General features: G+C 41.4%; 1 protein-coding gene across 2 annotated transcripts; it reads right to left on the bottom strand.

Annotated features, from left to right (window-relative positions):
- Positions 1-10,940: 10,940 nt before the first annotated feature.
- On the bottom strand, positions 10,941-15,353 carry LOC117994723 (uncharacterized). Of its 2 annotated transcripts, none has more exons than XM_069508079.1 (6): positions 15,270-15,353; positions 13,353-13,458; positions 13,163-13,278; positions 12,583-12,648; positions 12,165-12,455; positions 10,941-11,391 (listed from the first exon to the last, which is right to left on the bottom strand). In XM_069508079.1, exons 2-6 carry the CDS (start codon positions 13,453-13,455, stop codon positions 11,185-11,187), a joined length of 783 nt encoding a protein of 260 aa, XP_069364180.1. In that variant the 5' UTR covers positions 13,456-13,458; positions 15,270-15,353; the 3' UTR covers positions 10,941-11,184. The 2 variants fall into 2 exon arrangements, with proteins under 2 accessions (XP_069364180.1, XP_034838568.1); XM_034982677.2 differs by lacking the exon at positions 15,270-15,353 and adding an exon at positions 14,903-15,207.
- Positions 15,354-16,254: the final 901 nt, after the last annotated feature.

The raw sequence follows: 16,254 nt of genomic DNA, 5'->3' as shown, positions 1-16,254 counted from the left end.
TTGGTCTGAGGACTATTCAAACAAGAACAAAGGGGCAAAGAACTTACATAGGTACTACCATAGATTATCTACTATATACTAGAGTAAGTAGAGTGACTAGTACACTGGACACTTGACGACTACGTTAGTTCCGATTTTAGCCACGCGTCACGATAGCCTTGTCGCACTGTATATTATTCTGTGGTCATAGAAAATATGTCATCCTGTAACTGTGTCTTATAAGACGTGTGCCTAAGCTTGGCGAGCGGGGGTGTTCGGCCATTAGGCGTCTATAGGTGGTGGTCTGTGGGTAGTAGCACACTACTCACCAGGCACCCAGCTGGTGATGGTGCTAATTGCTTTTGGTGGCGTGCGGTGCGGTAGTAGAAAGGTGAATGTGGAGTTAATTTACACAAACACGGACAATGGTACTGATTCTGAGCACAATCTAATTTTAGAGTATTCGCATGCTCTTCTTACTAATGTAAATGAAAAGGACAGACACAGTTTGACAGTTTTAAATTTAATTTTTAGTTGTTAAAAGTTAAAACCCGTTATTTAAGCGCGCAGTCGCGAACCTACTATTTAAATTTCTAAAATTTAGAGTCTTTAAATGTGAAAGTCATGTTCCGTTCCTTTTTTAGCATTGTTAAAAAGAAAAGGGTGCAGATACTCTAAATTTAGTTTAGAGAAAGACAACGGAATCGGTGCCAATATATTCCCTTACTAGCTGATGTCGCGACTTCGTCCGCCTGGAATTAGGTTTTTAAAAATCCCGTGGAAACTCTTTGATTTTCCGGGATAAAAAGTAGCCTATGTGTTAATCTCCATTCCAAATTTCATCTAAATCCGTTCAGCGGTTTTTGCGTGATTGAGTAACCCCGGCTCCACACGTTGGCCCCAACGTTGGTCCCACTGTTCGCCCAACGTGTGGATCGGCTTAGGTTCCGTAGCCAAATGGCAAAAAACGGAACCCTTATAGATTCGTCATGTCTGTCTGTCTGTCTGTCTGTCTGTCCGTCCGTATGTCACAGCCACTTTTTTCCGAAACTATAAGAACTATACTGTTGAAACTTGGTAAGTAGATGTATCTTGTGAACTGCATTAAGATTTTCACACAAAAATAGAAAAAACAATAAATTTTGGGGGTCTCCATACTTAGAACTGAAACTCAAATATTTTTTTCATCAAACCCATACGTGTGGGGTATCTATGGATAGGTCTTCAAAAATTATATTGAGGTTTCTTATATCATTTTTTTCTAAACTGAATAGTTTACGCGAGAGACACTTCCAAAGTGGTAAAATGTGTGTCCCCCCCTGTAACTTCTAAAATAAGAGAATGATAAAACTAAAAAAAATATATGAGGTACATTACCATGCAAACTTCCACCGAAAATTGGTTTGAACGAGATCTAGCCAGTAGTTTTTGATTTATCGTGCAAAATGTCGATAAAATGCGATTGTAGTACGGAACCCTCAGTGCGCGACTCTGACTCGCACTTGGCCGGTTTTATTTTATAAACGAAACGACATAATGTTTTTACAACACAAATATTTATTACAGCACAAATATTTATTACAGCAGAAATATTTATTACCGCACAAATATTTATTACAACACAAATATTTATTACAACACAAATATTTATTACAACACAAATATTTATTACAACACAAATGATTATTAATGATTGACACCAATTTTTGTTTACACAAAACTTAAGCATAGTATGGATAACATTAAAATATTTTAAGTAGGTACAGTACGTGGCAGAAAGTAATGTACATCGACCCTTTTTAGGGTTCCGTACCTGAAAAGGAAAAACGGAACCCTTTAATTATTAGTTCATGACCACAATTTAATTTTTTTTTGTGTAATCTAACCCTAAATTCACGGTTTTCAGATTTTTCCCCAAATGTCAGCTATAAGATCTACCTACCTGCCAAATTTCATGATTCTAGGTCAAGGGGAAGTACCCTGTAGGTTTCTTGACAGACAGACGGACAGACAGACAGACAGACAGACAGACAGACAACAAAGTGATCCTATAAGGGTTCCGTTTTTCCTTTTGAGGTACGGAACCCTAAAAACCATTCGAAATTCATTTCGATTTTTTTTTAAGTTTCGAAATTCAATAATAAAACAGTTTCGTTTGTGATTGGTTGAAAACTCAAAATGGTTAGCACCCACTGCGATTGTTGCCTCTATCATTTGTATGGGATTACGTAAAAGTTACGTAATCGTACGGTATCGTACGTACGTAACTTCTTTCCGCGGATAGGATATAGTTTTGGTTTAGGCTGTAAGTGTATATTGTTTACAATGAAATAAAAATAAATAAATAAAATAAATAAATAGTGCCATTATTTTCAAAAATTTCACTGGAAAGGACAGTTTAAAAAAACACTTTTCCAACACACTTGCTCATAAAGTGGCTCTAATTTCACCGCAATTAGGCACATAATGACACCTATTATCAAACTGTGACTTTTTCATTGCTATTATTCACAAGTGAGTTGTAGAGTTTTATTTATTTATTTTATTAGTTGAGATGCTTTGTTCTTTAAAAAGTTTCGATACAAAAAAGATCGTGTTAAATAGTGCAAAATTATTTTTTAGTTTTATTTTCTTCACAAGTGTGTTGAAAAACTTCGTATGATACACGTGTATATTGATGATTACCGTCCTCGGCTATCTTAAGACGCTCATCTAACGGCTCGGGTTTCAATTACGCCTCAGCGATAATCACCAACATTACACTCTTGTACCATAATGTACTATTACAGTTTTATTCAGTTCAAAGTTTTGTGTACAAAAGAATTATTAGTAACTAACATTGACTACCATAATAACATCGAACATACAAATTGCATTCACGCATTTACATTTGCTTGAGTGAACATAAAAACGTCGAGCATAATATATTAGGTACGCACTTAAAGACCTAGCTTAAATAATATCTGATTCTAAAACACTTATGAGTTATGACTAACCATTTTGAGTCCTCAACCAATCACAAAAATGTTTTTAAAAACATTCGAAATTCAATTACAAAATATAGTTTCATTTGTGATTGGTTGGTGACTCACAATGGTCAGCGCCCACTGAGATTTTTGTCTCTATCATTTGTATGGGATTACGTAACAGAGAGAGTGCGTTTTACTAACTTATTTCCTCAGATAGAGTATAGTTTTTGACATTTTGTTGTAAGGACAAAATGACAAAAATTATATGGTAATAAAAATAATATTAATGACGTCCTAAGTCCAAATCAGTCCTTAATTAAAAGTATCAAGTATTTGGCTAACAGAGGCCTGGAGTTACTACAACACATAAATTACCTATGTAGTAAGACAATTAATTATATAAACACACAACACAATGTAAATTTATAGTTATTTATGCAACTGTTATATAAAGAGGGGCATTAAAAAACGATAATATGACGATGACTTGATTGTTTTAATACCTAATTATCAACAGTTGCATACAAGACTTTATCTACACCCATAATATTATGAATCCTCTATAAAAGATTCTAAAACATTCTGATTCATAAATCAGTCTCGTTATGCCAGCAGTATAGCGCTGTCTCTTTTTCACAGGAGTGTTATAATGAAATTCAGTACAACATTATAACACTCGTTTGGATGCTTTAATGGTTATTAAGATAATTGGGTGTTTTAATGTTGGCAATAAGCTAACTGTTTCAGAATCTTTTACAGAGGATTTAAAGCATGGGTGTAGATAAATATATTAAATAGGTAGGAAGTGCCTACTTGTTTTATACACTAATTTTTCTCTGGATAACATAATCTTACTTTTCAAAAGGTTTTTCTTGCTACAAAATATTTTGCACAACATAAGATATTGTATTAGCGAAATAAGAATGATTGTAATGATTTTATCAGTTGATATTGAAATGATCTTTAGCTGTATAATAGCGAGTCACTTTTATATTACAATAACAAATATTACAATATGATTTAAATTATTCGATTGAAAGAAACTCATAGGAACTATTAGAAAAAGCACTTTTTGGCTTGATATTAATCGTAGACAGTATAAAACACTTACCTAAGTAAGAAAAGTTAATAATTGCTAAACTATAATTATTATTCATATATGTACAGCTAGATAAATAAAAAACAAACGTATTGTTTAATATAATATGCAACAAAACGTGCATATAATTTTACGGGTTAAACTATTGCCAGAATCCAAGACGTTAAAAAACTAAATTTTGTCTATGCCACCTATGTCAGTTGCAAAATGACAGTTGTTCAGTTCAAAAGTGGCGCCAACCAACTATGGCGCCAATATAATTTGATTTAACAGCGCTATTTATGCAATCATCTATTTAAATAAAAAAAGTGATTAAAATATTATTATCCATACTAATATTATAAATGCGAAAGTGTGTCTGTCTGTCTGTCTGTCTGCTAGCTTTTCACGGCTCAACCGTTCAACCGATTTTGACGAAATTTGGTACAGATATATCTTGTATCCCGGGGAAGGACATAGGCTACTTTTTATCCCGGAAAATCAAAGAGTTCCCACGGGATTTTTAAAAACCTAAATTCACGCGTACGAAGTCGCAGGACTCAGCTAGTTGTAATAAAAAGAGGAGTACCTACATTAAGGGTTACATTATTACAGGGTTTGAAGCCAGGTTAGGCATTAGTTAGGTAGGAACCTGTGGCCCTACCGCGGTTGTTTGACAGCTACAATGTCACGATCGCAATCATCTCTCATTGGTTAATGCTCGCTCACTATTGGCCACAATGCATTGTTGCAACAAGAATCGCACAAATTCAGCCAATCAGAACAATTGAGATTGTAATAATGATTGATGCAGGTTTTAGATAATCGCCCTACTGTTTACTGGCAGGTCATAATGTAAAATTTCCATTGAGCTATTACAACTGGGGTAAGCAGTGCATTTATGCCTCTATGACCTACACGCTGTTGCCTACATACAATATATATGAATTAGCTAAGTGAAAAAATGAAGAAAAAATTAAAAAAATGAAATTGTTTTATTATTTTGAGGTACTGATAGTTTTTGGTAAGTATAATATATAGAACTCAATAAAATAGTTACTTAGATGGCTACAGACTATGATAATAAATTATAGGAACACTACTTAATTAAGTTCACCTACCTACTTAATTTAAACGACTAGTTTTGAAAATATTATAATGAGACAAATATTACCCTAATTAAGTAATCTTACTTATCTTTCCATTTCGAACCTTAAATCTACACGAATTTTCAGTTTTACATTCCCATCAGTCTTAAAATATAATTTCTAGGCTTCTCTACCATGACTTACTTAGTTCTAAATACATACGAGTAATATTTTATCTAATCTCTACATTAGTATAAAATAAAGTCGCTTCCCGCTGTCTGTATGTATGAACGCGTAGATCTTTTAAACTACGCAACGGATTTTAATGCGGTTTTCACCAATAGATAGAGTGATTCAAGAGAAAGATTTATAGCTATAGTTTGATTCTCAAAAAATTAGAGAACCCTAGAGAAATTCTAATCATTTGAATTAGGTCGAAAAAAAATCCTCTCATTTGAGAGTTTCCGAGGCAATAACACCTCAATGACACCACATTAGTTATTAGTATCTACATTGCACCCATGCGAAGCCGGGGCGGGTCGCTAGTTTTAAATAAATTAAAACAATGAGAGAAAAGGGGGAGGTGGTGAGCGAAGTGAGCTGGCGACCTCCGTCGCGAAAAGAAAGCCGATTAGGTGAAGCTTAATGAAGGGACGACGGAGCTTGTCAGACTCAAAACGCTAGCAGAAACTTAGTGTTATCGTTATAATACCTAAGCACAATCCAATACCAATAACCTCATTTTGTAGTTTTAGTGATTTAGTACTTTTCAAACCAGCAATGTATAGCGTGCAAAACTCGGGTCAATGCCCTGCCTACGACGCGCCATTGCCTCCGAGTGGCCTACTTACGCAACGCATAGCCTCGATAGTTCAACGGTTAAAGGAGCGAACTGAAAACCGAAAGGCGGCCGGTTCGGATCCCACCCGTTGCACTATTGTCGTACTTACTCCGAGCACAAGCTTTACGCTTAGTTGGAGGGGAAAGGGGAATATTAGTCGGCAATTAACTTGGTTAATATTCTTTCAAAAAAAATTTAAAAAAAAATTACGACTACCCTTGAATATTATGAATTCTAAAATACCCACGATTTAGGACTTTAGTACTTTCAGCATCAGGATTGAGGAGTTAGGATCCGAAGTTCAATGATGTAGCCTATGCTTGGTACCTAAATTAATTTTGCATCATCCGCAGTTACTGAAACATTATAGTTTAGGAGTGCTGTACTGTACATCATCAGGGTTGAGGAGTTGGGACTTGAAGTCTGAGAATAAAGTCGTTGCTTGGTACCTACAATATGAATTCACTATGAACACTTCCTGAATCTTGATAACTCAGGCGGGCATTAACCCTGCAGCATCAGGATTAAGGAGTTGAATCCAGAATTTTTTATGTGACCACCACGAAAGCTTTTTTGTTGATTTAAAAAAAATATTTGCAAATCGGTCCAGAAACCTCGAAAAAATCGATGTAGAAAAAAGAACCACCTCCTTTTTGACAGTCGGTTAAAAACCGATGACCTTGAAATATTTACGGAACAATCTTTAAAATATTCCCTTTCTAACAAAAAAAGAATGAATGAAATCGGACTACGCGTTAATGAATTACAACTCAGTATACATTTTAACTTTCATCCCCTCTCCTATGGGAACCATGCTGAATTTCGGGATAAAAAGTATCCTATATTCTTCCTCACAGTATGACCTCAAATTGTACCAAGTTTCATTGGAATCCATTCAGTAGTTTCAGCGTGATGCGCGGCCGTGATACAGACAGACAGACAGACAGACAGACAGACAGACAAAAATGAAAAAAATTACAGTTTTGGGTTCAGTATCGATTATAGAGTGCCCTCGAAAAAAAATTTTCAAAATATCTTCAATGTACAGAATTTACCTGTTACAGTTTTATTATAAGTAATAATATATATATATATATATTGATTGATGATAGGTTAGGTTATTATTATTATACAATTAAGTAGTAATGTATACATCGACGTTTAGAAGGAGATAGCAGATTTGTAGAGCACTGTCTCTGTCGTTGAGACCGACAAAATGTCAAATAGGTATGAGTGACAGAGACAACGCTCTACAAAGGCGAAAGGTCATTCTAAAGGCCGATGTACATTACTTTCGGCTGCGTATTGTAGGTAGGTTAACTGTTGGTTATGCTTACATACTTAGGCCTTAGAAATGTTTAGAATCAGTTTTTTTAAAGTACCTACAATATCTTAGAAATGTGTGTCAAAAATAGTTGTTTAGGTACCTACCTTAAACCTATAATTATATACTACATCTCTTATGTCTGTATCATACAGACATAGGGTAGGGTTGCCAGACGTCCGGATAAAGCCGGACACGGCCAGGCTTTTAGTGTCCGGCCTGTCCGGATTTTGTTAGGCTTTTTAAATTTGACCATTTTTAGGGTTCCGTACCATCTTACAAATGCAACAACCGACTATCAAAAAGTGTAATTTAGTACCTATTTTGACAAAAAAATTCGGTTGTCCGGCCTTTTTACCCAAATGTCCGGCTAAACTGACTAGCCAGTTCGGCTTTTCGGTTTAGAGACCTGGCAACCCTATGTATGTCATCATACTTAGTATGTCAGCTGCTCGATTGCGGTAGAATGACAGCTACAATATGTCACGATCGCATTCACCTCGGCGGGTCGATTTCGTAAAACCTGCATCAATCATTATTACAATCTCAATTGTTGTGATTGGCTGAATTTGTGCGATTCTTGTTCCAACAATACATTGTAGCCAATAATGAGCGAGCAACAACCAATCAGAGGTGATTACGATCGTGACATTGTAGCTGTCATTCTACCGCAATCATCTCTGATTGGTCGACGTTCGCTCACTATTGGCTACAATGCATTGTTGCAACATGAATCGCACAAATTCAGCCAATCAGAACAATTGAGATTGTAATAATGATTGATGCAGGTTTTACGAAATCAACCTCCTGACCATTTTAACGGAAATTCGGAAAACCAAAGACAAAAATAGCTCCTATAATATATCTCAAAATTTCATTAAGATTTACTGGTTATAGTATTAAAATGAGAGCCAATAACTACGTTTCTAGGGTTCTGTACCCAAAGGGTAAAACGGGACCCTATTACTAAGACCCCGCTGTCCGTCCGTCTGTCACCAGGCTGTATATCTCGTGAACCGTGACAGTTAAAATTTTCACGGATGAAGTATTTCTGTTTCCGCTAAAACATCGAATACTATAAAACAGGATAAAATAAATATTTAAGGGTTTGTAAGTCTGAGTAAGGGCGCAGCGCCCAACCCCCCGTCGCCGTCCGTGACGCCCGCGAGGTACTTGGCCCCCGTGCAGTCGTCGCACGTGCAGCTATCGGTGAGGGTGCAGAGCAGTTACTGTATCTGACAGCCAACGTTGATGGCGGTGAGTAAGGGCGCAGCGCCCAACCCCCCGTCGCCGTCCGTGACGCCCGCGAGGTACTTGGCCCCCGTGCAGTCGTCGCACGTGCAGCTATCGGTGAGGGTGCAGAGCAGTTACTGTATCTGACAGCCAACATTGATGGCGGTGAGTAAGGGCGCAGCGCCCAACCCCCCGTCGCCGTCCGTGACGCCCGCGAGGTACTTGGCCCCCGTGCAGTCGTCGCACGTGCAGCTATCGGTGAGGGTGCAGAGCAGTTACTGTATCTGACAGCCAACATTGATGGCGGTGAGTAAGGGCGCAGCGCCCAACCCCCCGTCGCCGTCCGTGACGCCCGCGAGGTACTTGGCCCCCGTGCAGTCGTCGCACGTGCAGCTATCGGTGAGGGTGCAGAGCAGTTACTGTATCTGACAGCCAACATTGATGGCGGTGAGTAAGGGCGCAGCGCCCAACCCCCCGTCGCCGTCCGTGACGCCCGCGAGGTACTTGGCCCCCGTGCAGTCGTCGCACGTGCAGCTATCGGTGAGGGTGCAGAGCAGTTACTGTATCTGACAGCCAACATTGATGGCGGTGAGTAAGGGCGCAGCGCCCAACCCCCCGTCGCCGTCCGTGACGCCCGCGAGGTACTTGGCCCCCGTGCAGTCGTCGCACGTGCAGCTATCGGTGAGGGTGCAGAGCAGTTACTGTATCTGACAGCCAACATTGATGGCGGTGAGTAAGGGCGCAGCGCCCAACCCCCCGTCGCCGTCCGTGACGCCCGCGAGGTACTTGGCCCCCGTGCAGTCGTCGCACGTGCAGCTATCGGTGAGGGTGCAGAGCAGTTACTGTATCTGACAGCCAACATTGATGGCGGTGAGTAAGGGCGCAGCGCCCAACCCCCCGTCGCCGTCCGTGACGCCCGCGAGGTACTTGGCCCCCGTGCAGTCGTCGCACGTGCAGCTATCGGTGAGGGTGCAGAGCAGTTACTGTATCTGACAGCCAACATTGATGGCGGTGAGTAAGGGCGCAGCGCCCAACCCCCCGTCGCCGTCCGTGACGCCCGCGAGGTACTTGGCCCCCGTGCAGTCGTCGCACGTGCAGCTATCGGTGAGGGTGCAGAGCAGTTACTGTATCTGACAGCCAACATTGATGGCGGTGAGTAAGGGCGCAGCGCCCAACCCCCCGTCGCCGTCCGTGACGCCCGCGAGGTACTTGGCCCCCGTGCAGTCGTCGCACGTGCAGCTATCGGTGAGGGTGCAGAGCAGTTACTGTATCTGACAGCCAACATTGATGGCGGTGAGTAAGGGCGCAGCGCCCAACCCCCCGTCGCCGTCCGTGACGCCCGCGAGGTACTTGGCCCCCGTGCAGTCGTCGCACGTGCAGCTATCGGTGAGGGTGCAGAGCAGTTACTGTATCTGACAGCCAACGTTGATGGCGGTGAGTAAGGGCGCAGCGCCCAACCCCCCGTCGCCGTCCGTGACGCCCGCGAGGTACTTGGCCCCCGTGCAGTCGTCGCACGTGCAGCTATCGGTGAGGGTGCAGAGCAGTTACTGTATCTGACAGCCAACATTGATGGCGGTGAGTAAGGGCGCAGCGCCCAACCCCCCGTCGCCGTCCGTGACGCCCGCGAGGTACTTGGCCCCCGTGCAGTCGTCGCACGTGCAGCTATCGGTGAGGGTGCAGAGCAGTTACTGTATCTGACAGCCAACGTTGATGGCGGTGAGTAAGGGCGCAGCGCCCAACCCCCCGTCGCCGTCCGTGACGCCCGCGAGGTACTTGGCCCCCGTGCAGTCGTCGCACGTGCAGCTATCGGTGAGGGTGCAGAGCAGTTACTGTATCTGACAGCCAACATTGATGGCGGTGAGTAAGGGCGCAGCGCCCAACCCCCCGTCGCCGTCCGTGACGCCCGCGAGGTACTTGGCCCCCGTGCAGTCGTCGCACGTGCAGCTATCGGTGAGGGTGCAGAGCAGTTACTGTATCTGACAGCCAACATTGATGGCGGTGAGTAAGGGCGCAGCGCCCAACCCCCCGTCGCCGTCCGTGACGCCCGCGAGGTACTTGGCCCCCGTGCAGTCGTCGCACGTGCAGCTATCGGTGAGGGTGCAGAGCAGTTACTGTATCTGACAGCCAACATTGATGGCGGTGAGTAAGGGCGCAGCGCCCAACCCCCCGTCGCCGTCCGTGACGCCCGCGAGGTACTTGGCCCCCGTGCAGTCGTCGCACGTGCAGCTATCGGTGAGGGTGCAGAGCAGTTACTGTATCTGACAGCCAACGTTGATGGCGGTGAGTAAGGGCGCAGCGCCCAACCCCCCGTCGCCGTCCGTGACGCCCGCGAGGTACTTGGCCCCCGTGCAGTCGTCGCACGTGCAGCTATCGGTGAGGGTGCAGAGCAGTTACTGTATCTGACAGCCAACATTGATGGCGGTGAGTAAGGGCGCAGCGCCCAACCCCCCGTCGCCGTCCGTGACGCCCGCGAGGTACTTGGCCCCCGTGCAGTCGTCGCACGTGCAGCTATCGGTGAGGGTGCAGAGCAGTTACTGTATCTGACAGCCAACGTTGATGGCGGTGAGTAAGGGCGCAGCGCCCAACCCCCCGTCGCCGTCCGTGACGCCCGCGAGGTACTTGGCCCCCGTGCAGTCGTCGCACGTGCAGCTATCGGTGAGGGTGCAGAGCAGTTACTGTATCTGACAGCCAACATTGATGGCGGTGAGTAAGGGCGCAGCGCCCAACCCCCCGTCGCCGTCCGTGACGCCCGCGAGGTACTTGGCCCCCGTGCAGTCGTCGCACGTGCAGCTATCGGTGAGGGTGCAAAGTCCGCGGGAGGTCGCTATCGCCTCCCACTTGATTTGTTCGTCTAGTGTGCCGCTGCGTGTTAGGAGGTTCTGTAACAACAGATAACAAAATTAGTGGATGTAATCTCATCATGAACAACCCATCGTCAGCTCACTACAGAGCACGGGTCTTCTCTCCCATGCTAGGTCACATATCAAAATCAGTCCACTGTTGCTCCTTGGGCCTGCTATTCTTGGGTTTCTTCAACATGGACACATCCTCGCTGTCCGCTATCGAGCTCTCGTCGAACTGTATCGAGTTTGCGTCATACGTCATCGACGCGTATTTGTCTAACGCTACTGCGGTCAAAGTCAGCTGTTGCTCTGTTTACTTGGGCTTCACAAACTCACTATAGTACTGTAGCGGTTGCCACAGATGCAACTAGATGGCGCTATTCAATCGATAACATTTCATGACGTAGTCCCGAACAAATGTACCGCCGACAGTACTCGCACTAACGGAGTTTTCTGCCATAAGTATAAAGAAGTTTCACGATACAACCATCGGCCCAGCTGGCGCTATCAAGTGTAGCTGAGGGTTGGTGCCTGACTGACTGATATAAATGACCCCTTTACGCTAATACATTAATACGCGACCAAAATGTTAGCGATATGCTTGACCGACATCAGCTTAGGCCAAGTCGCTGCTTATAAAGGAATCAACGTGAGTGAAGGAGTGAATGAATGAATGAATGATGACATGTACATAATTTCCACATAGCTCGCTTGCCACATATCCAAGGATGTCCAGTCAGAGGCAATTTACCATATCGTTACATGAATGAATGTAAGACCGAACGGTGAATGAATGAATGAATGATTACCTGCATGACTTCGAAGTTGCTGGCTTGCCACATGTCGAAATCAGTCAGCTGTTGCTCCTTGGATCTGCTCTTCTTGGGTTTCTTCAACATGGCACAATACATGGACACGTCCTCGCTGTCCGCTATCGAGCTCTCGTCGAACTGTATCGAGTTCGCGTCGTATGTCGTCGACGCGTCTTCGTCTAACGCTATCGTGTCCGGTTCGTCGTGGATTTGCGATATTTGGTCGAGATCCTCGAGGGTGCTTGTCGATGTACCGGAGGATTGGTTTTGGAATTGGTGGTAGTCTATCTGTGATTGAAAAAGACTATGGTTAGTTCATCATCGTGTTTGCGTGAGTATTAAAAATAGACAAAAGCAAGTTTTTTTGTTAAATTGAGGGTAGGTCACACATTTTCAACTTTTCAAGATGACTTACCTGTTGGTCTTCTAATTTGCTGCACTGGCTCTCCGGTCGAGACTTCTGGTGATCGTCGAAGATTAACTGGAACAATATATTTTTTTCAGTTCTACCCACAATTGAAAATATTCGATAATTCAGTTAGCAAAATGAATAGAATAGAATAAAATAGAATATAGAATAAATAGCGAGGTACAGCTACAATGTCAAGATCGCAATCACCTTTGATTGATTGTTTTTCTGCTTTGCGTTGATAGATCAGTCAGTCAGTCACCTTCCCATTTATCCATACTTCTATACTAATATCTATTATAAATGCGAAAGTGTGTTTATCTGTCTGTCTATCTGTCTGTCTGTATATCTGCTAGCTTTTCATGGCCCAATAATTTAACCGATTTTGATGAAATTTGGTGCAGAGTTAGCTTATATCCCGGGAAAGGATACTATAGGCAACTTTTTATCCCGGAAAATCAAAGAGTTCCTACGGGATTTTTAAAAAACATAAATCCCTGCGGACGTAGTGCTAGCATTAGCTAGCATATCTATTTTTAGATGTACTATGTTATGCAGGAAATGTAATTTTCTCCATGTAACTTACCTCATCATCGTCATCGTCGTCTATGTTAAGGATGGAGAATATGGCTGCGGGAATCATATCCTCGTTGCCCATGAAGCCTTTACTTGTGGAGGGCACGGGCGAATCCGGGGGCTTATCTGTAGCATGTAGATTAGATTAGATTAGATTAGATTAGGATATAGGATAGGATAGGATAGAATAGAATTCTTACAAAGTTCAACTTCATTGTTGGTCTCTAGTAGGTTCTCAGTGGAAGGCTGTTCGGGCTGCTCTCTGCTCCTCGACTTGAAGAGCCCGAATTTCGTCGGCGCCATTTTCTGCAATATTTAATATCTGTGATGATTAATTATTAGCTGATGCCCGAGACTTAGTCCGCGTGGATTTACATTTTTCAAAATCCCGCGGGAACTCTTCGATTTTCCGGGATAAAAAGTAGCCTATGTATCCAGGGTATAATCTATCTCCATTACAAATTTAATCCCAATCCGTTCAGCCGTTTTTGCGTGATTGAGTAACAAACATCCAAACATCCAAATATCCAAACATCTACACTTTCACATTTATAATATTAGTAGGAAAAAAGAACGCGAAAAAAATATAATATTTTTTCAAGACCGGGAGCCGCAGCAGAAACAGCTGAAAACGGCAAGCGGCGCAAGTATGCCTGTCTTATAGAGAGTTACAATTTTGTCCCGTTTGCCGTGGAGACCCTGGGGCCATGGAGTCTTAGTGCTAAAAAAAATTACGAGACATTTCACCGCGATTAATAGCCTCATCTGGTGACAGAAGGGCTGGCTCATTTTTTGCGCAACGGATCAGCCTGGCTGTCCAGCGCGGAAATGCAGCCAGTATTCTTGGCACCATTCCACGCGGGCATGATTTGTATAGTAATTAGATAAGGCTAGCTTTAAGTTTTATTGTAATATTTTCATTAAAAAAAAAACATATTTTCCTATATTTTGTTAAAGCTTTACTATATTATATTCCAAATAAAGCATCTGACTGACGCTAAATTTTGAACACGCGTGAGTCAGTTATGGTTTGTACAGTTTAAATAACCATATGAGCTTAATTTGTGGTTGTTATTTCGAAATTACAGACACAACCATTTTATTTATTAGTAATTAGTATAGATATAGATTGTTGAATTTGTAAGATGTAATGTTGACAATTAATAAACTAAAGGGTTCCAAACGCGCCCAGTTCTGAAAAGAGCCAGAACAACAATAACATACTGATATCCTTAAAAAGATGTATACTGGCGCCCGACGTGGGACTACAGCTAAAAATTATATTTTTTTTTCTTTTTTTTTTATTAGAGATAGCGAGCAACCGAGCAGACGGGTCACCTGATTTTAAGTGATTACCGCTGCCTATAAACATTTGCAGCACCAGAGTTTAATTATTTAACTAAGCAGCTTTTAATTATTTCACGCCTCAACGTTAAATAATTAAAAACACTACATAATAATAATGTACTTAGTATTTAATCTAAATAATGAATGGCTAAAATGGAAGTGGTTAAAACATCTGTTACAACATTGGCTAAAATAAAACCAATATTTTGAACTAAATTTTAATAGCTCAATCTGTGGTGCCCAGCGAGGGACTATAAATAAAATAAGTATTTTGGTTATTTTGGTGCCCAATTTGGGACTAAGATCTTAAATTTTTAATGTTTTAAATGACCTTGTTAAAACTAAATTCATTGATTGGCTAGCAAAAAAATATACCTACTTAGACAGTAATGAAATTACTTACCTTAATACAATCCTAATTTTAGTCGTACAGTTAAGTTTATTTACCTACATTAACACTTAGATTTCCTTGTATTTGGAAAACAACTTATAAAACAGATTCTAGATGCTATAGTAGTTAATATAAACACTTCAGTATATAGGTAAGAACTCAAAAAATAGTCGGTAAAAGAATATATTAGCTTGCTCCCGAAATATAAATGGATATAATTTTATATTAATAAAAATAGATCGTATATAGGTACCGAAAATATGAACGTTTTGCAAAAATACACGAGATACAAAAAGTAAAAACAGTATCTTATCCAATTTCTCAAAAAACACTGAAAAAGGTCTTTTATAGTAGATACAAGTCTACAATCTCTGCTTACCTACTTGTTACCACAGACTGTACCTACGGTTTTTTTTAACCATTGTATAAGATAAATCATAACTTTTAGGTAGGTACTAATTTTGTGTTTTTTGCTCTATTTGTATAAAATTCCATGTAAGACCCGCAAATAGCTAATACGCGTGGCCACCATTTTAGTGACGTCAGCACTAGACTGAAGTTTCGAGCTGGGAGCTGATGGTATATTTTTACTTAAATATGCGTCAAATTATGTCAAAATGACGGCATTTCGATGTTAATGAGACATGGCTCCAGCGCAATAGCAATTTGCGTGACTTATACATACACAATTTTTACAAGAATTGCATGAAATTTTGTTTGATACCATAGATAGTACAATTTTCAATCCGGACATAGTAAAGAACCTTCCACGGGCCTTTGTAGATGCGCGCGCAACATGTTTTGTAATCTACTTAACTTCGATTACTTACAGATGAGCTCGCTATTAAAATAAGAACTCTATTTTATCAGACTTAAGGATCAAAATACTATGATTTGAGCACTTATTTTATTTGTGAGTGATTCCGAACCCGATCTTGATTGGGAATTTCTTGCTTACACGTTGCAGCATCCAAAATATGATGTATTAGATATTAGGTAAATCAATTATTTAGTTGATCAAAGTAACTTTTTATTAGTATCCCACAGTTGGGCGCCAATATCTCCTTGTAGGAGAGAGGAATAAATCGAGGGCCTCATTATTAGCCTGACTCGCACTTGGTCGGTTTTTCCTTTTGAGGTACCAAACCCTAAAAATCCTTCGCTGATTTTTTTTCAAAGAGGGGTTTTTTCCATTAAAATTGTAAATTTGCTTTGCATAAATCAATAGCTGAACCGATTCTGATAAAATTTGCGCACAGAGATAACCTATATCCCGGAGACAGACACAGCCATGGGAAACATTTTATCCCCATATAAATGAAAGGTTTACTATGGGAATGCAAATAAAACACACAAATCACATT

This window comes from Maniola hyperantus, chromosome 27 (genome assembly GCF_902806685.2).
Source record: "Maniola hyperantus chromosome 27, iAphHyp1.2, whole genome shotgun sequence".
NCBI lineage: Eukaryota > Metazoa > Arthropoda > Insecta > Lepidoptera > Nymphalidae > Maniola > Maniola hyperantus.
The sequence above is the reverse complement of the archived record's forward strand: the minus strand, read 5'-3'. Positions and strand labels throughout refer to the sequence as shown.